A 23,164-nucleotide genomic window follows, 5' to 3' on the forward strand; every position below is an offset into this window, starting at 1 on the left:
TTTTATCTGTTATACCTAGATTGGCTAGAGCCTCTCTTCAAGTGGTTTCTTTCTCCAGCCCTCTGATCCTAGCTTTTTACATGGCAGTCAAAATTTCTAAAAAACCAAGAGCAAAAGTCTCCTGACACCTCAGATGAGAACTCATCTGAGCAAGATTGAAGGGACAGGGAAGTGGACTTCTCTTAGAGGGCAGAGTAGCAAAGTATTGTTGTCAGTTTTCAAAGTTCCCATAATTTAGTGGCACCAGAATCAACTTGGAGGGACAGGGGAGAATCATAAGGGAGAGGGAAGATAAAAGTATAAACCTCATTTCTGAAAGGCAGCTTTAAACTATGCCAGGATTCTCATCCTCAAGTTTTATCTCCTCAGAGAAAATTTTGATTGACCTATTTTTCTATCACTTATCTTACCACAGTTGTTAATTTTCCTCATAACACAAATAACTCCTTGAGTTGTACTGATTTTTTATTATTATCTATGTCCCCACAATGCAATAAACGTTCTTGTCTTTTTTACTATGTCCTTAGAATAGTGCCTGCTGCACTTAAGATGCTTAAATGCTAAACATTATATGTTCCTTTTCACCTGCAAACCACCATTTGAGTCAGTATGCTGTTTTAGTACACCAAAGAAATTATTAGTTAAAGGCTCTTTGTAAGTGCAAAGCCCAAGTTTACTGCTTAGTCAATATGAAAATACCTGGAAATAATTACCTTGCCTTTCCCCGACTTTTCTCACTTTGGTTAAATAAACCTCTCTTATGAGTGGTCAACATAGGCAACATTTTTACCCTTCTCCTGACCAAATTCTTAGTTATTGGAAAGTATTGTATATGAAATTCTTGATTACATTATCTTTAATTTTTCTACACATAAATTTTAATGTCATTTGCATTCCTAAATGCAAATGGATCCACAAGTTCAGATGAATTGGATTAGAAAATCAGGGTTTTTGATTGCATATTATTAAAGAAGATAAAGCATAATTAAATTAAACCTGGCAAAGGAATAACATCAAATATTTAAGGAAAAATGTTTTATTTACCCTGCCATTCACTTAAAAAAAAAAAAAAAAAGCTAATATCATCCCATTTCAGGATGATTTACAGAGGTTGGGATAAAAGAAGTGTTCAAAATGTTTTTAGAAAAATACATTTTCTTGTCACTTCTTTCTAGGGGAAATGTTATAAACTGATTAAACTATGGATTTTCTTAGAGCAAATGAAAAATCATACTCATTTTTTTTAAAGACATGAGTCTTAAAGGGAAGTACTGGGATATGAAAAGTACCAAATTATACAATGTCTCTATATGAATATACTACAATGAATCATAGACAGATAGATAGATAGACTGACTTAATTATAACACATTAATTAAAATAACAATAAAAAGCCAGGTGCAATGGCACATGCCTGTAATCCCAACAGCTCAGGAGGTGGAAGGATCAAGAATTCAAAGCCAGCTTTAGCGAAAGCGAGGTGCTAAGCAACTCAGTGAGACCTTGTCTCTAAATAAAATATAAAATAGGGCTGGGGATGTGGCTTAGTGGTTGAGTGCCCTGATTTCAATCCCCACTACAAAAAAAAAAAAACCCAAAAAAACAAAACAAAACCGTAAAAATAATAGATGGGAGATCAGTGGAATAGAGCAAGTGAATCAGGGGAGGAAGGAGGAAAGGGAAAAGGAAGATGCTGAAGAATGAGATTAATCTAATTATATTATGTGCATGTACAACTATGATATAATAAATCTTATGTATAATTATAATGCACCAATAAAATAAATACATCAAGACATGAGTTCAAATACTAAAACATCACTTAACATAATTATCTTTCAACCAAATTATTTATTTATTTATTTATTTTAAAGAGAGAAGAGAGAGAATTTTTAATATTTATTTTTTAGTTTTCGGTGGACACAACATCTTTATTTTATTTGTATGTGGTGCTGAGGATCGAACCCAGCGTCCCGTGCATGCCAGGCGAGCGCACTACCGCTTGAGCCACATCCCCAGCCCACCTAAGAATTTATTATCTTTCAATCTAAGATACCATCAATTGTAAGACACACCATTATTTTATGTTCTACTGAGAAAGAAAAAACTGCCAAAATAAATTATAATATGCTATTGGTAGAAGTGTCCTGATTAAAATGAGATAGGGGGAGAGGTATAACTTAGAATTACTAAAACATGATGATAGGTGTTCAGTAAATATGTGAAGGATGGATGGGTGGATGGATGGATGGATGGATACAAAATACCTGATCTAAACTCTTTAAGATCAAGAACTCATATTGGCACATATATACCCATCAAAATTGCTTGCATGGAACTTTGACATGGTATCTAGTACATTTTTACATAATGGAAGTAACACCTTTAAGGGCAAGTAAATTTTAAAAGAACAGATAATTGAAATTCCAAGAAAGCCATGACAGTGAGCAGTATATGAGAAAAATTCAACTTTTGATCTTTCTGGGAACACAATATTGAAGGGTGGAGGAAATCCCAGTTTTATTTGCTTCTGGGGACTATAGTATTTTCTTTTAGAAGTTCAAATCTGTTTTCCCAGAATGAAACTTTTTTTAGAACTCTCTATTGAGAGTTCAATTGAGACAATTGAGAGCCAAATTACTAAACTGGACTTTGAAAATAATTTCACTGCCTCATAATACTTGAGCTGGAAGGACCCATCAAGATTAAAGTCCAGCTCCTTCGTTTTAGAGATTCATAAACATTTATTCATTCACTCACTCTTAAAATATTTTCTGAGTGCTTAACATATTGCAGACACTATGCTAAGTATGGAGGATCCAACATTCAGTGAGACAAAGACATTAAATCAGTAGATGAATGTCATGGTAGAGACAGGGCAGGGTGCCCTGAGAGTACAGAGGAGCAGAATCTAAATGAGGAAACCAAAACATGGAGATAATGGGACTTGAATAAATTATGCACTTATCTGGGGACATATTCAGGTCTGGCCCATAGAGATAGTCATAAGAAGTATCTTTTTTATATTAATATTCTCTAATTTGGCAAATCATACATTACTATAACTTTCTCCCATCCAATTGACACTTGGATTATAACAAATGTTTTAGCTTTACAATTCCCTAATGCTCACAAATTTCCAATAACTTCTGCATTTTGCCAAATAAAATAAAAGCCTGGTATTCAAGGCTAAATAAGGCCCCTTCTAACTTTTACAACTTTTAGATTTGGATGTTCTATTTCAGCTATGCTATTTTTATTTCCTACTTTTAAAAATTTCCCTACTCTTTCCATTTTCCTACTATTCTATTTTACGGACACAGCTTGGTTCCTATCACCATTCCCTGGCCCCTGACATTTCCCTAGCCTGTAATGACCTCTGTATTGGTGACTCATCTCCAACTTAATCATTTTTGCTTTATTGCTTTATACCATAGAGGCAGGGTGCCAAATAATGGGAATTTTATTCAGGCAGGTTATGGGACTCCAGTACTAGCCACATGATTCTAGGTGCCATAAAATAGTATCAGATATTAATAACCTGCTTCATGGTGATATTGTAAAGATCAGGAAAGAAATGGTTTGTAAACCCGTATTAGAAAATTAGGTATAATTTCTATTATCTGTTACTCTACACCTTTCTAATTCTTTATGGCATTCCTTTGATCTCATCTATCACCTACACCTGTATTGCTATTAACATATATTTTTTTCTTCTCAGCATCATTGTCAGGGAGAAAACATGGTCCTTACATTGATATATGAATCACCTATAATCCATAACATACCACCATGCATATATCAGATTTCAATCAAGTTTTTGAAAAAGTATAAATGAAGATGTATAAATGGAGATGGATGGATGAATGGATCCATGATACAATGAGATTCAGCAAAAGTGGCGTGTGTATGTATGTCCACAAAGCAGACTGATTTTAGTAACAAGGGTGTGGCTCTCAAATAAGTTGGCAACGTGTCTAGAGCAAGTTTTTGTATAAAGTTCTGCCTGGCTAGGCGCACTGGCACACGACTGTAATCCCAGCGGCTTGGGAGGCTCAGCCTCAGCAACTTGGAGGCACTAAGCAACTCACTGAGACCCTGTCTCTAAATAAAATACAAAATAGGGCTGGGGATGTGGTTCAGTGGTTGAGTACCCTTGAGTTCAATCCCCAGTACCAAAAAAAAAAAAAAAATTGCCTGCATTTCTTCCTCAAACATTCTCTTCTTTTTGGGAAGGAACATTCTTACACATCAACCCAGTCAAGACCTGTCAAAGAACAGAAGAATTGTGTCCTAATAAGTCACTTTGGAAAGTGTTTTTATGTCTCGTTCCTGGGGCTGATCTCTTTTATTACTTCATGTGGTTTCTTCTGAAAGGATTTTCTAGGAGGTCAGGACGAGGCCTAGAGAATGTGGTAGCAAGGGACAAGTGCAGCCCTATGTGTTCTAGACTGAGTGTTTCATTGAATGTCATGACCTAGACAAAAATCAGAGGCTTTGCTCGCCCCCTTTAATTTGATTTAGAAGAGATTGCCTTGAAGCTTACCTCTGCAGAAAGACCTAGTCTCAGCAGGCAGCCAGGTATGTCTGGTTTTATTTTATCTTAAAAACATTAGGATTCTGCTAACTGTAGTACAAACTGTCTTATAAAATAAGTACACAGTGTTAACATAAACGCCTATATTTTTAAAAATAATGAACTATTTAGCTCTATAACTGGGATTTATCTCTTCCTTACAAGCCACATGCCTATCATGCCTTCCCAAATGTGAGAAATGAATCTTCAGCTTCTAAAATTATATATGTGAGATAAATATATATAATCATACATATATATGTGATATATCTCCCACTCTTCAGAATATATATATGTATGTATATAAATATTCTCATATATATATATTCTGAGATATATATTCTCCCTCTCCTCTTTATGCCTGAAATAGCACTTGGAATCGTGCCCTGAAAAAAAGTGGCCATTTTAGATATTTTTGAATGCATATTGAATAAATAAAGCATGGTTCAAAAGGACACTGCGTAAGATTTATTTGTGACTGGAAATAATACTGTTCCTTTTCTCTCCAGAAAGCATTATACTACTTCTTAAAGGCAGCAAAGGCCGGGAGTGCAAATGCCATGGCATTTATAGGAAAGGTACATGCTTCAAGTTGGTCGATATTTTTCATTTCTTAAAAATCTAAGAAATGGCCAGGTCTGGTGGCACCCACCAGTGATTCCAGCTACTTGGGAAACTGAGGCAGGAGAATCACAAGTTCGAGACCAGACTGAGCAACTTGGGAGAACTTGTCTCAAGAAAAAATTTAAAAGAGACTTCAAGGTGTAGCTCAGTGATAGAGAGCTTACCCAGCATTCATAAGCCCTGGATTTGATCCGGAGCACTGAAAAAACAAACAAGCAAGCAGCCTAAGAAATGAATGGTACCAGTTAAATGAACTTAGTGTAGGGTGACAGAACTGCCACCTCTTTCATGGAAGCAGCTGAGGGCTATTCAGATGCAACTTGAAGGTGGTTTTCTTGAGTTGACAGGTTGGGAGGAAGCTCCATCCACCTTTATCTGAGGCAGCAGGAATAGCCTGAAAATGAAGCTGGCTTGGGGTTCCTCTGAGACTAGGAACATTCCCAGCCTCAGCCCTATCAGGTTTCTCCCACCCTTGAAATGAGACCCAGTTCTGCACTAACCAAAGTCTATCCTTATGCCACCTCTGCTGGGAGTCCCCTATGACTGCTAAGCAGGCTTTGTAGAGGATTTTTCTAGAGAGAAGTGTTCTCCCTCTTCAAAGACCACTCCCTCCCACCTCCCCAGTGATGCCCTTGGCTCCCTGCAGCCAATTTGCATTAGTAACCAAGAGGATAAGTGCCCTGTTTCCAGAAAGGCTACTTACAGTAATTAAGATGCAAGAAACATGAGAAAACACAAATAAGGTCCATTTTTTTTGCCCTTGGGCAAGGTCACTTTGGAATATATGTAGTAGATGGTATCTTTAGTCTTTTTTGTTTTATGTTTTAAATTAAGGCAAAATTCAATTAGCTTAAAATTAACTTTCAAAGTGTACAATTCAGTAGTATTTACTATATTCACAATGTTGTGCAATCATTAACTTTATTTAGTTCAAAAATATTTATATCACCCTGAAATTCTTTTGTTTTTTACACCCTCTTCTACTTTTTTCCTAGATGTACTTAGAGGGGAATGCTGCTGCACCTCAAAATAATGCTACTGCCTTTAAATACTTTTCCATGGCAGCCAGTAAGGTAGGTCCTCAAATTACTGCTATAAACACATAAAATTTAATTGGCTTTTGTTAGTATATAGACTGATGCCCAAGAGGTGACTTTGAAGTCCCAAGCCCAGATAATGGGTCTGGAAGCTTTGTGTCTTAGAGAAATGAGTGGGTTTGATAATAAAAGATGGGTTGTGTGGAGAAGACACCATTTGTCTTATTGGTAAACAAAAAGGAGAGTGACTTGTGCTGCCCTCCTTGGGGCTAGCAAAAACCCAAACAAAAGTTCTGCTTTCTTTTCCTCTCTGTAGTAGGTGATGCTTTCTAGCTCAAGAACAGGAAATGAAAAAGATGGAGAGAGAGGAAGGGGTAGCTCAGTCAATAACTGCAGTAAGTTCAGGATGAAGAAAACCAGGGAATATCCAGTTTTCTCCTGTCATATCTCACCCAATAGCCAGAGCTCTTCCTGGCCCAGGAAGAAGGTTGTCAGGAAGGTGGTCAGGGCAAGGAGATCAAGAACATGGTAATGGAGACAGAATTCCTGACTTGAATGTCAGCCCTGCAACCTACTTTGTGACTGTGACTAACCTATTTAAACTTTTTGTGCCTCACTATCCCAAAAATAGCAAATAAAAAAATTTTCTGGATAACATTGTCATCAGAATTTAAGACTTGCGTGCGCGTACACGTGAGTGCATGTGCACACACACACACCTCGTATCAAAATACTTAAAGCAGTGCTCTTGGCACATAGTAAGTGCTGTGAATCAGTTATTATCTTTTGAGGTTTGAGACCAGTTAGGTAGACTGAACTTAGAAATATAACCAAGGTAGAATGGATTGGAACTATGAGGGAATACAGAAATGGTGTAACAGTTGGCCCTGTGTATACCAGGTTGTATACCCATGGATTCCAACAACCATGTATCAAAACAAAACAAAACTGTGTTTTAGTTAGCTTTTACATCCCTATGACCAAAATATCTAACAAGAACAACTTAGAAGTGGAAAATTTGGGGCTCACAGATCAGAGGTCTCAGCTCATAGATGGCTGACTGCATTGCTCTGGGCCCAAGGTGAGGCAGCCCAACATGGGGGAAGGGCCCAGTGGAGGCAGCACATCATGGGGGAAGGGCCCAGTGGAGGAAAACTGCTCAGCTCATGATGGGGGGTCAGAAAGCAGAAAGAGGGGAAGAGGCCATAAGGGAAATGAACCCTTCCAGGGCACTCCCCCAGTAACCCACCTACTCCAGCCTAGCCCTACCTGCCTACAGTTACCACCCAGTCAGTCCATTCAAATTAGTATGGACTTATTGATTAGTTTACAGCTCGCATAATCTAATCACTTCACTTCTGAATATTCCTGCATTAACAGGAGTTTTTGGGGGACACCTTATGCCCGAACCATAACAAATTGCATTTATAGTGAATGAACTTGTACAGACTTATTTTTTCTTGTCATTCCTTAAATAATACAGTGCAGCACCTATTTACATAGCATGATATTAAAAATAATTTAAAGGGCTGGAGTTGTAGCTCAGTGGAAGAGCGCTTGCCTGGCGTGTGTGAGGCACTGGGTTCGATTATCAGCACCACATATACATAAATAAAAGTAAAGTTCCATCAACAACTAAAAGAAATATATTAAAAATAATTTAGAGGTGATTTAAAGTATAGAGGAGAAGGTACATAGGTTATACACAATTACTATGTCATTTTACATAATGGACTTGAGCACCTGTGGATCTTGGTATTTCTGGGGGTCCTGGAACCAAACTGCTTCATACTGAGTGATGACTGTGATATACATCACTTGCTATCAAAACCTTTGTCCTGGTACTTAGCACCAGGAAGCTGTTATCGGTCAAGTAAAAAATTAGTTAATGATTCTGACCCTTTAATACCTAAAGAATGTCCTCATCCCAACAACCATCAACCTAATTTTGGCAAATGGCCTTTATAAACTTTCTATCCACCACACAGTAGGAATCATTTATTTGTCTTAGAATTTTGTAGTGCAACACTGGCAATAAAGATGTCTTCAAATTGAGGAGTATTTTCAACCGTTCTCAGTTTTTAAAAGCCTACACGCTGCTTAGGAGCCTATTTATATATGACTAGCACCTCTAGCTGCTGCTCTTGTGGTGTAAATTACTGGGAAAGCTAGTACTCTGCTCCTCTCCCTTGTAATTTATATGAAATTGTTGCTCAGCAAGACAGTCATCTGGAGTACCATTACATTAGAAGGACAAGGGACAGCAGACAGAAAAAAAAGGTAACTGAGGAAGATCTCCTATAAACTGGCAAATAATGCTGATTTGTCAGTCCAAAGGAATAATGCTGGGAAGCTGGGTATGTAGATTAAGTCAGTTCCCTAATTATTCAGGGCTTTGTAACTAGCAGTGATATGTGCCACCCCATTCAAAACCTGAGCTTCCTTTTTTATGAAAGAAATATAAAATTGTACTTAAGGTAATTATTCTTAATGACACTGGGTGGATACAGACACATACTCCTTGGTCACTGTGTGAACAATCTGTTAGATTTCTCATGCATATTTTCCTTTTACTACTTTAAAAAAACATACTACTACTTAATTTTGTTTTGAAAGTAATATCAGTATCAGGACATAAAGTTACAGACTTTATACCCACTTTGGTCTAATTTACTTTAAACACTAATGTTAAAAAACAAAAACAATGTATGTAGAAAACAATTTAAAATCTAAAAATTATAGGACATTAAGCCTGTATGGGATCATATGCCTTAGACTCTTCTTACACTTCTGAACATATCCAGCCCAACCCCATATCCATACTTTTGTCATACCTACTCCCTTGCCAGATTCCCCCATTCCAGATCCTATAGAGCTCAATCCTCTTTCTCTTTAGAAAGCCTCCTCACCCCTGCTGACTCACATCATCTTTCCCTTCTTAATTCACCCCACAATCATTCTCTACTGCTGGGATTCTGCAGCTTTCTATCTTCTGGCTTCTGTCCTCCTGTCCGAAGGCCATATCTCCTCAACTCAACAAGGACATAGCCAGGGTTCATTAAATATCTGTCTAATAAAGAACTATCTTCTCCCTAGGTTCCTGTCAGTTAACCTAAGCGCTAATGTGGAAGTTGTATATTCTGGTGGCTTAGCTGCACATATGTTTTATTTGGCCCAGAAGGAGTTTGAAAAACAAATAAATTTCACATTGAAATTTGGACACTGAGATTCTTTTGTGATTCATAAGCATGATGATTGAGTGTTCACACTACTGTGTGAGATGGGCCTTCCTCAAAATTTGTTATGATGCCAGCATATTACTCATCAGATGTGAGAAAAGAATTGATTTGGACATTCAGATTTTCTTGGAAAATGGCAAGAGTGACTGTATAAGAGTGCTATTTTGTGTGACTGGCTGGATCAGAGTGGTCGAGTAGCTGCTGCTGTCTTTGGACAGGGGAGGCACACTCTGGTTTGCATTGGACTCCACCATTCTCTCCTGGCTTAATATACTTCTTACATTACCAGAATGGCTCCTGCAGATACCTAAATTGGCTACCCTTGACCTGAATGTTCTAAACAAGCACTCTGGGCATTAAACAGGTGATGAGTAGTCCAAAGAGCCTCAGTTTCCCAGGGACTCTCCTAAAGAAGAAAAATATTTGTTCCAGCTATTCTAACTTTCTTCTTCTTCTTTCCCTTTTTTTTTTAACCTTCTCTCATTTTCATCCCCTTCCCTTCCATTTTTCTCAACATCTAAATGAAGTTAATTAGAAGAAGATAGGCTCACTAGACTTTGCCAAACCCATCATATAAAGTCTTAATACTCCTTAAATAGCATAACCCATGATTCCTAGAGATAAGTCACAGGTAGACATGGTCAGGAGAGAAAAGGGAAGAAGAGAACGGAGATGCCATTTATTTTAAATACAGATGGATTATCCTTAAGAACTCTTATAATACTGGGTCCTTTGATTACATGCATAGGCCCAAAGTTTGGATTCTTGAAACAGTTTTGAAATGGAAAGAACACTCTGCTTGGATCCATAATAACCAAATTTAGATGGTAAGAAGAAATTCAGAAAGCTTTCTATTAGAACTTAAGTTCCTGAGGAAATATCATAAACCTGCCAAACAAACATATAGATATGCTGAAAGCAAGCCAGGGGGCAAAGCCATGGCTCCTTACACAGTTACCTGAGAGTGAAGCACATGAGGGGAGATAGAAAGAAAATGCGAGTTTTCTAGTTGAGGAAGTCACTTTCAAGGTTCACTCTTCCCCTGGGATTGATATGCTAAATACCAATATATTTGAACACTTGCTTGTGGAACACTGTCTTCTAGTACTAAATGTGCTAAATGTACTCAGAGACATTAATCAGAAAATAAATGGTAATTAATTTAGCATCAAGTGGAAAAGAAAACATTGTTTGACACTATGAGCTGTCAAATTTGAATGAAGGAACATATACCAACAATGCTTCACTATCTGTAGTGGCTGGATTTAAATCCACAGAGTCTCTAAAATGTTATTTGGCTATTTATGGCAACCTCCTTTGACCAAAGTAGGAAAGAACTGTCTGGATACACTTTCCCCTTTTGGAAAGCTCCTGTATGTCCTTCAAGATCCAACTCAAATGTCTTCACCCTGACAATTCAATCCTCTTCAATTCCTAGCCTCTCCAGGCATTTGAATGTCCTTCTTCTAGGTGAGCACAACTCTCTCAATTGATTTCACTTTAGAAGTTAGCACATTTGACATGACTTTTAGAAATCTGACCCGTCCCTCTGATATGGCTCAGAATCCACAAGTCTGTAAGTCCTCAAGGCAGGGATCACAGTTCATTCATTTTTAACCTCTTACTTCTTCTGCCCAATGCCTATTATGGAATCACACACATAACAAATACTAAATGAGCATTGGATGAAAGAATGGAGTGAGGATTTGACATTCTTTTCCCTCTTATTTTCTTGTCAGAGGGGGTTATGAAGGTATAAAAGATAAACTAGAGAGGGTCAGAATAAGTTGCCAGCTGCCTGATTAACCTGCCTTGATTAATCTCTTACTGGGTACATTTCAAACATTTTAAATGACTTTGCAGTAATTTTCCTTATCATGAATTCTTCTGGGATTTTACTTAGATTTTTGTAACTCTTCTAGGGCAATGCAATTGGTCTTCATGGACTTGGTCTCCTTTACTTTTATGGAAAAGGAGTTCCTGTGGTAAGTTAAATAATTTCATTATATTTTCAACATATTTCTAGCAATTTATAAGGTAAAATTCATGGTAATTCATGAATTTATGGGAATTAGTCTCTATTACCTGGTTCATCAAATTATTATATTTGATAATAGAGAAAAAAATAATTCAGTAGAATCTTTGCCAAAAAGACGTAGGAGAATAAGCTTGTGACAAAAATAGCAACTTTAATTATATCTTAGAATCATAGATTCTAAATAGCCTTAGAAATATCTGTCTCCTGAGGATTTTATTGATAGAGAAATTTGTCATCTTAGTTTAACATGTCTTTTGAGTGACCTTCTCCTGACATCTAAGGAAACCTACTGACAATGTAGAAAAATACGTAATTTACACGGAAAATGAGATAATTATTTCCTAATAGAATCTAATGTAATAATAAAATAAAATGTATTACATTTCTGATGCTATTTTAATTAGCCCATATGGCACTCTTTTAAAAAGTGGAAGGCAATTGTTACCATGGAGTTATACATATAGCTTTGAGTAATAGAGTGTAATTATCTTGCAGAATTATGCCGAAGCACTTAAATACTTTCAGAAAGCTGCAGAAAAAGGATGGCCCAATGCACAGTTCCAGTTAGGCTTCATGTACTACTGTAGGTACTACAAATACAGCTGCTTTATATAGAATGACATATGCATTAGCAAGTCTGCTTCTTTTACAACAAAAACCAAATAGTTGGTGTGAGTGGTTTAGAAGGAACAGTCAGGCAGCAATTTGAAGAGGGATTTGAGGAAGACTGAAGAAAAGGCATCAATTTGAGGTTCTTGTGTTAGCCAATGCACATATCCAAAAGTATGAAACTCACGAGAAAAGTTGAAATTGAAGAGAAAGATTTAGGAGGCATCAACAAAATAGGTGTGAGTTAAAAGTATCTGAGACCACAAAGGGAAAAGAGAGTATGGAGAAAAGCACAGTGAGGTCTGGTCAGAAATCCGGTGATCCTCCAAGTCATTTTTAAAGGCTAGGCAGAGGAAGAGAGATCATCAGGAAGAATAAAACAGCATGGTCAGAGGGACAGGGGGAAAAATGATCTAAAAAAAAGCCAAAGAGGCAGAGCTTTCCATAGAGAGTAAATGAATGAGCAGCAATATGGAGAATCTTGGTGAGAATATTAGACTGTTTGGGGTGGAAGCCAGATGACAATGGGTTAGAGTGTGAATGGAAGGTGAGGAAATACATGAATTAAAATGTTCTTATCAAAAATGCATCTTTAAAGTAAAAGAGAGATGGAATTACAGAACAAAGGGAACGAGAACCAAGAGCAAGTTGTTTTTGCATGAGAGACCTAAACATAATTATAATTGATGAAAAAAGTTTCTGGAAAAGTTAATGGTATTAGGATCTGATTGGGCCCATGTCAGTGGACACCTCATTAACCTTGATAGAGAAGTAGGATTTCTCATCCTTGAAGACTGGAAGGAGGGAGGAAAGGATGGTGCAATGTAAATATGGGGCAGGAGGATGGGGAGAGAGGCAAGTGAGGAAGGACAATATGAAGTTTTCCTCAATAATTTCCTAGGTAAAAAATTGTCTTCTGAAAGCAGAGGTAGAGAGGTTGGGGTAGAGTGTTTGTAATAATCTCTCTGGAGGCTGAAAGAGTGGTCAGGACAAATACTAAGAGAACTGAACATATCCCCACCAAGTCCTTCATATCAGAGGTGTACCAGAATGCAGCTGACCATATCATAAATGTCAAATATGGTCAAGAGGTCAGCTGACATTTTCCAAAGTAGCTCACAGAAAGGCTCTTTTTGTTTTACTATATTGGGGAGAGCATTGAGGACTTTTTCTTATAGGTCATTCGAAGTCCTCAGGTCAGGATCTGTCATTCCTAAAGCTCCCAGGGAAAGAGTAATAGTAATCCTAATGTATATTAAATCTTTTTATGCTTTCACTCATTTAATCCTCTCAACACACCAGGTAGTGGTGTGGGGGGCATAGCACATTGTTTATAGATGAACAAACTGAGTTGGACATGTTGTCCAGGACCACACAGTTAGTGGAGCTAGGATTCAAGCAATGTGCCTCCAAAGCTTTTACTTTTAATCACTACATGGCATTGCCTCTAAAGGCCAAGAAATGTTAGAGCTGGGAGGAAGTTTAAGGACCATTTAGGGAAAGCTTTTGCAAGTAAAATGCCAGGTGTGTCTAACTCAAAAAGAGGAGTAATAGGAGAGTCTGGACAAGATTTTCTAATGCTGGGAATCTTCTGATTCATTTGCTTCAGTACCAAATGCCTCTCCTTGCTCCAACCATGAGTTGGGTCAGAGATGGGTTTCCTGGAGCTGGGGATTTCCTTCTCTATGCTCCATGATTGTGGCTGGGTAAGCTACTATGGTATCCTGGCATGGAAAGATGACAGGGATGGTGAGTAGATCATGGTGAAACTCCTGTTCCTTAGAGACCACCACTTGGTCTCCTTCTCATTAATGAGTTATACCATATTGAGGAAATATTTTAATGAGATTAAACTTCTTTTTCTTAATTTTCTGATAAGTCAAGTTCACTCATTTCTAAATTCTTGCATCCTAAATCAGCTCCCCACGCCCCAAGAGTAGATTTGACTTTTGATTGGCTTTTTCCAGCCTATTTAAGCTAGCAGGTATCACTATGACTATTATAGTCATAGATTATAACGTAAAAAAAAATAGGGAATATCTCAAAACAGTTTTAATTTTCAGCTGGCTCTGGAGTATGGAAGGATTACAAACTTGCCTTCAAATATTTTTACTTGGCATCCCAGAGCGGGCAGCCCCTTGCCATTTATTATCTTGCTGAGATGTATGCAACAGGAACAGGAGTATTAAGATCCTGCAGAACTGCCGTGGAGGTAAATACTGGTCTGTTTTTCAAGTTCTTATCATTTCGCACACGGGGATACTGGAGAGGGGATACTGTCCTTAAATTGTGGGCGCTTTTTATTTTTATGGGAATTACCTCTTTTCTTCGCATTGACATTGTGAACACTGACATTTGCCAGAGAGAAAAAACAGTGATGTAACTTGGATTGGGAAAGGGAGAAAGAGAAATGATCTCTCCTCTTTTGCATATGGCTTTTCATCACGTTCAGAGCTCGCCTCAGAATTTAGTTAAGGAGTTCTGTTTCAGCCTTCAATCAAATCACCAGGGTAATTTGGCACTTCTAGTGGGATTGGGAATTGCTACTTGGGAAACGAAAGGCTTGATTTATCCTAGAAAATGTAGCCCATTTTTTCCCAGAAAGCCAGGTCCTTAGGTGTTTGATGATTTGGATGACAATTGAGAGAGTGGATTATTTAAGCCTGAGCCAGTAATGGACTTTTCAAAAGAATGCTTTTAGGACCTATTGCCCTTCATTGATTTATTAAATATGTCTGCTGCAACAGTATAAATACCTCCATGTTGCAATCTGGTCCCTCTGAAACTCATTTCAAAAGCTGCCAGCTAATAATCTATCTTTAGATTTGCTCCTTTGCCAACTTCCTAATGAATTATGTATGGCTAACCTCTTTTGGTTACATAAGGGCTATTCAGCTACGTTGACATTTGTCCCTGTAGAGCTTTGCACACCTCCCTCGCAGTTATGTCACCTATACCCTGAGGCACTGTATTCCCTTCATTCTCTCCTTTTCACTTCAGCTGTGGCCTTGTAACTTGCCCAAGCAGAGCAGCAGTACCCACAAAGGCCCTTTAAAGAACAAACAAACAAACAAACAAACAACCCTGAACTCAGTACATTCTTGTCCTGCCAAATAGCCTCCCGCCAGGAAAGCTTATTATGCAAATTTAAAGTAAGCTTGAGGAAGTTTCTCTCAAGACAAAAAAACAAAAACAAAAAACCAACACACACACACACACACACACACACACACTTGTAATTTTTTGTGCCTGTAAAAAGTATTAACTCTTCACTCTAAATAATTTGCAAAAACCATGCATCAGGCTTAAAATTCTTGCCTGATCAGCCAGTGGAAGCTGAACACAAATTTCATTATCATTTTCCTGGGATGAAATATACTGGCTAACTAGTCTGCTTGATTTCTTTTCCCACATACAGCTTTATAAAGGTGTCTGTGAACTAGGCCACTGGGCTGAGAAATTCCTGACAGCTTACTTTGCCTATAAGGATGGTGATATAGATTCTTCTCTTGTTCAGTATGCACTGCTTGCAGAAATGGGGTATGAAGTAGCTCAAAGCAATTCAGCATTCATTTTGGAATCTAGTAAGAAAGATAAGTTAAAATTCTCTAATCATACATATGCATGTATGACTTTACTACAGAGGCATTTTAAGCCTTCTTAATGGAATGTCTTTTTTTTTTTTTCTAGAAAAGGCTAAAATTCTTGAAAAAGAGAAGATGTATCCAATGGCACTTCTTCTATGGAATCGAGCTGCCATTCAAGGTATAAAACCTAGATAAAAATAAGAAAATACCTTCTCCCTGTCCACTATTATTCATCTGATTTGCTTCAGCAATGTTTTTGGGCATGCAGACTATCAAGTAGGTGACATTTGAACTATACTGATGTTAGAGGTCATTTTCAGGAATTTATTTTCTTCATTATTCTCAAAGTCCCTTGGTTTTGCAAACCCTAGGAATTATTTTTTTTTTATAGCTCTGTCTCCATGGCACCAGAGCAGTTGTTTGAAACATGATAATTTTACTCAAGAAAACATTTTTCTTAGTCTGGCTTCAGTCACTCATTTGCCGAGTTGTTTACTGGACTAATCAGGGATGTGACCTATGCCTTTGTGAGTTTGTAGGCAAAATTAGTCATGTATCTGAGACTCATTTGATTTCTCTTCTAAAATATCACATTGATGATTACTATAAAACTCAGATATTTACTATAACCATTAACACATTTGAACCAAAAACCAAACAAGCAAACAAAAAAAGCAGAAATGAGTGGGAAAATCCTTTTCCCTTATCTGGAATTCTCATGTCCCTCCCACTTATTGGTTTTCCATGTAGTAAAGAATATAAAATACCATTGGTGGGAAAAGCCTTGACAGGAGGCATTTGCATCACTGTGGCATTTTTTTCCTAAAATTATACTATTAAAACTAGAGCAATATTATAAAGCTGTCACAATTGGCATTAAATGTGGGGAGAACTCTTACAATAGAGAGCAATTTTGCTTCCAATTAAATTTCTTAAAATCCTATCATGCTAAGACCAAATCATCCCTTTTAACAGGAAATGAATAGGATAAAAAATGATTCTCAGCTGATGCTAATATGAGGCAGAGGAAAAAGTCACAGTTGTGCCTTTTCAGATCTAGTTGAGCCAGTAGCACAGCAGCAAGCCATCAGTGCAATTTTAGAGAGAAATTCCCTTTCTTAAAAAGCCTTTGCTTTCTAAAATGCAATAAAGACCTTATTTAGAGTGGGAAAACAACACTAGCAACCTCTCAGCCATGGCAAATCAGTTCAGTTGCAACAAATGCAGGTTTATTCCAAGATAGGAAATGGTGTGAATTGGACCAAGGAAGAGAGATACTGAAAATGAGGGGACATTAATATTAAACAAATTCCCCAGTATAAAAAAGTCAGGCCTCTAAAATGAATTATGTGTCACAGAGAGGTCAGGCATTAAATGTCCCTGAAGATGTGGCTGTGAGTGTCTCACTTGGGGGTTAGGAAATCTAATAATGAAATTTTCCAATTAGTCACTAGTGGTGCTTCTTTTAGCAGTTGTTTCATGTGAAGAGGGCACTGAGCCATCAGGACTCAGTCACCACCTTGTAACTGTGAAACCAAAATAGAAATCCCTCTACTGTCAACAGATCCCCCCAGGAGCCTGTCAGAATCACCACATGCCCCTGGTAGGTCCTGCTCATTAAGGTGGAGCTGAATCCTCTGAGAATCAGCTTGTTCACTGCCTTGCAATCTCAGACTTCTGGGATCCTGCTTGGAGCTTGTAAAGCTTGAAAATGCACAGGAGAGTCTGCACCCTTTGTGGTTATAACAAAGAAGGGCAGTTTGGGACAAAATTAGAGATGGAGTGCATTTCTCTTTAGGCTTCTATGGACCTCCTACCTCTCCAGGCCTTTCTAGGATTCTTTCCTGGTACCATTCCCAAAAGGACTTACTCCCAGTTGCCTATACATTTTGAAGCATATGGCGAGCAAACCCTGATAACTCATGTCTTTGTCACTTTTAAGAAATTTTATAACATTAGCTGGACTCTGAGAGAACTAAAGTTGGCTCTCTTAAAGATATTTACATTTTAATGGGATTATACAAGATTAAACGAAATTTATACCCCCAAAGGAAAATGGGGAGAAATTTTGAAAGGACTCCTGGATCACTTAATGAAACACCTCAGACTATACCATAAAGGCGACTTCCTCTTTTTTCTGAGTAAGCCTAGACTGACTATGCAAAGGATTGCTGCAGCTGAGATGAATGTCAAAGGTGCGTTTTCCCTCATCTTTTTAGTTAATGTTCTTCTGGAGAATAGAAATAAGGACCCCACCCCATTTAGGAGTCATTCCTACCGTGGTCTTCAAAAGACTGAGATAGCATTTCTGAAAATGTGGCTCTTTTCTCCTTGACATATTCGTGTTTGTTGGAGAGCAGTATCCTAAATTACTTAACCCCTGAGGAAGGCATTTTCTAAAACATTTTCTACCATTTCTACTCATTCATTCCATGAAAATTTATACCATTCCAGGTTCTGAGATAACTTTAGTTTTGCCTTCATAGAGTTACTGCCCTCATGAGGGAGAAAGAAAATAAACTAGGAAACAAATATGATAACAAAGATATGTATTGTGAAGGATATAAAAGCATGGAGATGGGATAGTTTACTATTGGGGTGGGGGCTGAGGGGTTGTATTAGGAAGGTAGTCAGAGAAAGCCACTAGGTAGGGAAGTGGCCTTGTGCTGAGAATCAAATGACAAAAACACAGCCATGTGAAGAATTGGAAGAATTTCAGACACACTAGGCAGAGGGACTTGAGGGACCCTGAGGCGGAGGAGTTTTGTTGTGTTTGAATGACTATTAAGGCCAGAAGTCTAGAACTTTCTAGACTCCTAGTGACATTGCAGTGAGGTGAGTCAGGGAGGTAAGAGACATGTTAGGTATGATTCATAGGTCAGGTAAAGAGCTGGATATTATTCCAAGAAGAAAATGAAGCCACTGGGGATTTTAAACAGAAAAATAATGTGACTTAATTTTGCATTTTAAAAAGATCACTCTGTATGGAGAATGGATTGAAATATGGAGACATAAAAATGTTTGAAGTCTATTCTAGTATTCCAGTCTTAAACTAGATGGTGAGGAGATGTCAAGAGATGTGTGTTGTAGAGGTAGAACCAACAGGACTTGCAAATTGGATGATGGAGTTGAGGTAAAAAGAGAAAGTATGAATGATTTCCCTAGATTTTATAGTGTGAACAATGATGATGCTAGTATTATGGGAAGAAAAATTTTAGGAAATCTCTGCAGACATCTTAAGTTTAAGATCCAAGCAATCAGAAGGAATTACATATAAGAGTCTGGGCCCCGGAAAGACATAGATAAAAATTCAGAAATAGCTAATATATAGATGACCAGGGGACTAGATAAGGTCTCTTAGAGAAAGAATTGAGATAAAGGAGAGCGGGTGGGGGAGAGAAAAGAAGAGAGAGAAATAGGAGCAAGTTCTTGACATGCTAATATCTAGAAACTGGGAAGAAGGAGTTGGGCAAGAGTTTGAAAAGGGAAGATCTATGAGGTGGAGAGAAATCAAATGAAGGCCATATCATTGATGCCAAGAAAGGAAAGCTCTTGGGCAGTTGTGTTCTGTGGCTCCAATGCTGCTTGGAGGTCCAGTAAGATGAAGTCAGAGATTTAGTTGCATGGAAGTCACCAACCATCTTGAAAATAGCCCTTTCATTGTGTAAGGGGCAAAGGTCAGATTGAAATGTGTTGAAGAGTACATGGGAGGTGAAGGTCTGGAGATAGTGGGTATAGAACACACTTTTGAAAATGTCGATCATAAAGAGGAGCAGAAGAGCATATTTATTTTTATTTCTAGAAGATACCAGAGCATGTTCAAATGGCCAATGCGGTTGATATGGTACAGAGGAAGAAACCAGTGATATAGAAAAGTAGGTCTTCAGGAATGGAGACTAGGAATGGAAGGGGTGGGGTTGAGAGTTGAGCTACCTACAAAAAAAATGAATTTAAAAGGTAAAATTTGTAATATATTTTTTTAAGAACACTTATACTATACCATGAATCTTTTCCTACAATGAAGACAACTAGCATCAAGTGATATATTTTTTATTTTATAAACTATATCTAACACTGATTCTGGGGTTCTGAATGTGTGTATGTGTGTGTGTGTGTGTGTGTGTGTGTTATTTTCAAGGATCATTAGGTTAACTTACTGGGAATTACACATGAACCATTTGAGTTATGATTGTTATCTTTCTTATGTTTCCACTAGGCAACGCATTCGCTAGAATAAAAATTGGAGATTACCATTACTATGGCTACGGGACGAAGAAAGATTATGAAACAGCAGCCACACATTACAGCATTGCAGCTGACAAATATCAGAGTGCACAAGCCATGTTCAATCTGGCCTATATGTATGAACATGGCTTAGGTATTGCAAAGGTAATTGCATTGATTTGAGCCTAGTAAAGACAGCTGTGTGGGAAGGAAACATTTAAAAATGTTTTGAATTTCATTCATGTCTTCAGTTTAGAGGAAGAAAGGCAAAGACTTAGCATTTGCTGAGTTTCTCCCATGTGCCAACACATATTACTTACTCTACTATGAACTCTATGAAAATTATATTATTTTCTCCATTTATGCTAAGGACATAATGAATGAATAGGAGAAGTATAGTCTAGGCCAATTTGATTCATAGGTTTCTACTTTTTCCAGCACATACTTTTTCTAGTGGGACCCCTGCCTCTATTTCTTTCCACTTTCAGGCCATTTTCCACTGAAATTTCCACCAACACTCAAACTTTCAGTAACAAAGACAAAGCAGAATGAGATAAGAGCTGAAGACTGAGGTGGCATTAATCCAGAAATGTCTTTTGAAGCACCCACAGTTCCATGATACAGCACTGGGCAGTATAAAAAGTCCCAAGAGAATGGCTTTCCATCTTCTTAGGAAAGACTACATTTGACTTGAAGTATATTCATAAGGAAAGGGAGCTAACATTACATGGTGTTATTGGACAAATCCTTTAGTCAGCAAGTATAATTACTCAGAAGATGGCACTGAGGTTGACAGGGTGAGAAAGGTGTGTTAAATGTCAATAATGATAGTAATAGTCAGGTACTGGGTTAGATGTGTTATGTACACTGCCTTTTAAATCACACAGCCACTTGATGAGGTAAGCCCTATAACTGTCCTCACTATATGAATCAGGAAACCACAGTACAGTGGTTAGATCATTTGGCCAACCTAGCAGAGTTCATCAGTGGTGGAGCCAGAATTTCAACCAAATAGGCCTGTATAATCCCAAGTTTTTTGGGCCCTATACTGAATCATTCTTAGCGTTCAAGTATACATTTCTCTTCAGGATTTATACTCCTGGATGCTTTTCTAGAATCATACAATGTGGAGATTATTGGCTTTTTAAATGCTCTTCTTTCTTCCAATAGTGCTAATAATTGAGTAGTAGGGAATTTCCTATCTGAGAACTACTAAGACAGTGCACACTGCAGCCAAAGCTTCTGATGCAGGTACTGATTATCCAGCAGAACAGATTCCTGCTGTCTGTTTTCCCCTGCAGCCTACCTTTTGCCTGATCATTTTTCATTGGTTTCAGGGTCCAAAGCAATAGAAAAATGTCAAATCCAAATCCAGCCTATTTCCCCTTTACCTAGCAGATTTGAGCTACCTGTGGAAATTTTTGGAGAGAATGGACTGGACCCAATACCCAAATTAGATGATTCTTTAGATGTTATTTAGCCACCCTCCACCCCCCACCTTCTGCCATCCACGTCTATAAAACAGAACTAATAATACCTGGCCTGCCCCTGGCTTTGAGAATAAAACAAATAAGCCTTTGTGAAAGGGCTTTGTAGTTAAACAGTGTGTGGAATGACTGTTATTTAGATCAGGAGGGAATTTAAGCAATTGCTAAGTAAGTCTTCAATAAGATTAAAGCTTTTATTCATCATTTCCCATTCAAAATATAATAACCTGAGAGAAGCATTGTTTATAGAAAGGATATGAATGACTCCACTCCATGTGTTAAGTTCAAGTTAGCTCTCCCACCCCTTATGCTTCAAAAAGGACTTTGTTTCCCTGAAAGCCACTACCCCACCACAGTGAAGCCATTTCTGCCCTGAGTTCCTGGAGCTGAGATGGGGCATCCTATCAGGACACAGGACCAATGGTACAGGACAGGACATGCCATTTGCTGGGGCCCAGCTGGCTGACCACAGTGGAGACTTTGGTTTTCCTCCTTGGAGTCACCAAGGACCTCTCTGCTAAGCACTTTCTTCCCAATGTCAAATAGCAGCTATTGAGACAGCCAGTTCATACATTCAGGAAAAAATCTTTGAAGTTTCCTTCTGGTCCCTTCTCTATTCTTTTCTGCCAGAGTTCCTGTTAAATTGGGGGTAGTTCATTTTGATCAGGATCACTGAGTTGAGATCTGTTTATTCCTATAGAAAGTGTCTACATTAAAGGGAAAAAAACTTAGCCTCATATTTGAATAAGGAACTTTAGAGTTAGCTAATGAGGAACCATTGCTCTTTATCTTCATTATTTTCTTTTGTTTAGCAATTAGAAAAATAATCACCGAGTACCCAGGGACAAAGTTTATTAATCTTGCCATCTCACAGTCAAATTAACAAGAAAATTATAATTCTTAAAATAAATATTGCGAAAATTAAAAGCCTCAAACTTTACCAATGAAAGCAAAGTGGTTAGGAGAATAGTCCTTATTATTTGTGATTGTGAAATTAAGCAAAATGCCTAAAAATCCTTATTAGTTAATCCTCTTGTAAATCAGTGAGAAAGATGAATATAATATTACCAGAGTTTCTCTGAGAATCAAAGAAGGTTGGTGGAATCATGTTCTTGTAAACTCTGTATTTAAGATCTCTGAGGAAGAAATGAGAAATAAATCAACACTCAGTAAATCAGTGTAAAAATATGGGTCACTGGGGGCTGGGGCTATAGCTTAGTGGTAGAGTGCTTGCCTAGCACATGTGAGGCACTAGGTTCAATCCTTAGCACCACATAAAAATAAACAAATAAAATAAAGGCATGCTGTCCATCTACAACTACAAAAAAATTTTTAAAAATATGGATCACTGTTGTTCTCATCATTCTTTAGGAAAAGAAGGTGGGACTAGGTAATGCAGGTGAGTTATCCTAATAGCTTCAGAGAGAACCATCAGCTCAGTGAGCTGCTTGACCTAAATGAGGACAAGGACTAATCAAATTATATTTGATTTGGAGTTACTTCAGAAATTGAATCATGAATGAAACCTGTTGTCTATCCCTCCTGACCATTCCTTCTATCTTTACTCTGGTTAGGGTCTGAATTCTGCTCAGGTGGGTTTGTTGCAAAGGTATTTGAGGTCTCCCATTCTAATGTTTTTCTTTTAAATAGAGATGGCTCTGCCCACCAAAGACTTGTTTAGAATCACCGATCCTTACTTAGCATAGTTGTTAGGGATTGACTGCCTAGTCAGAGGCTACCTCT

The 23,164-nt window shown here is 37.8% G+C and overlaps 1 protein-coding gene and 1 non-coding gene across 3 annotated transcripts in view; both read left to right on the forward strand.

The window, feature by feature from the left end:
• The window catches only part of Sel1l2 (SEL1L2 adaptor subunit of SYVN1 ubiquitin ligase), a 49,084-nt gene that overhangs the window by 18,715 nt on the left and 7,205 nt on the right, over positions 1–23,164 (forward strand). Inside the window, exons 8-15 of one of the 2 annotated variants that reach the window (XM_046433862.2) lie at positions 5,086–5,154; positions 6,196–6,273; positions 11,399–11,461; positions 12,010–12,097; positions 14,187–14,335; positions 15,542–15,707; positions 15,814–15,888; positions 19,927–20,099. In XM_046433862.2, the coding sequence (XP_046289818.2) occupies positions 5,086–5,154; positions 6,196–6,273; positions 11,399–11,461; positions 12,010–12,097; positions 14,187–14,335; positions 15,542–15,707; positions 15,814–15,888; positions 19,927–20,099 (861 nt within the window). The remainder of the gene's footprint in view (positions 1–5,085; positions 5,155–6,195; positions 6,274–11,398; positions 11,462–12,009; positions 12,098–14,186; positions 14,336–15,541; positions 15,708–15,813; positions 15,889–19,926; positions 20,100–23,164) is intronic. The other variant, XM_058575658.1, reaches the window with a different exon arrangement.
• On the forward strand, positions 9,465–9,568 carry LOC124086019 (small nucleolar RNA U13). Its single transcript, XR_006849691.1, has one exon. It is a non-coding gene; the product is annotated as a small nucleolar RNA U13 (small nucleolar RNA).

Source organism: Marmota monax, unplaced genomic scaffold (assembly GCF_021218885.2).
Source record: "Marmota monax isolate L192 unplaced genomic scaffold, Marmota_monax_Labrador192_F-V1.1 WCK01_AAM20220418_F8-fsc00014, whole genome shotgun sequence".
In the NCBI taxonomy this organism is placed as follows: domain Eukaryota; kingdom Metazoa; phylum Chordata; class Mammalia; order Rodentia; family Sciuridae; genus Marmota; species Marmota monax.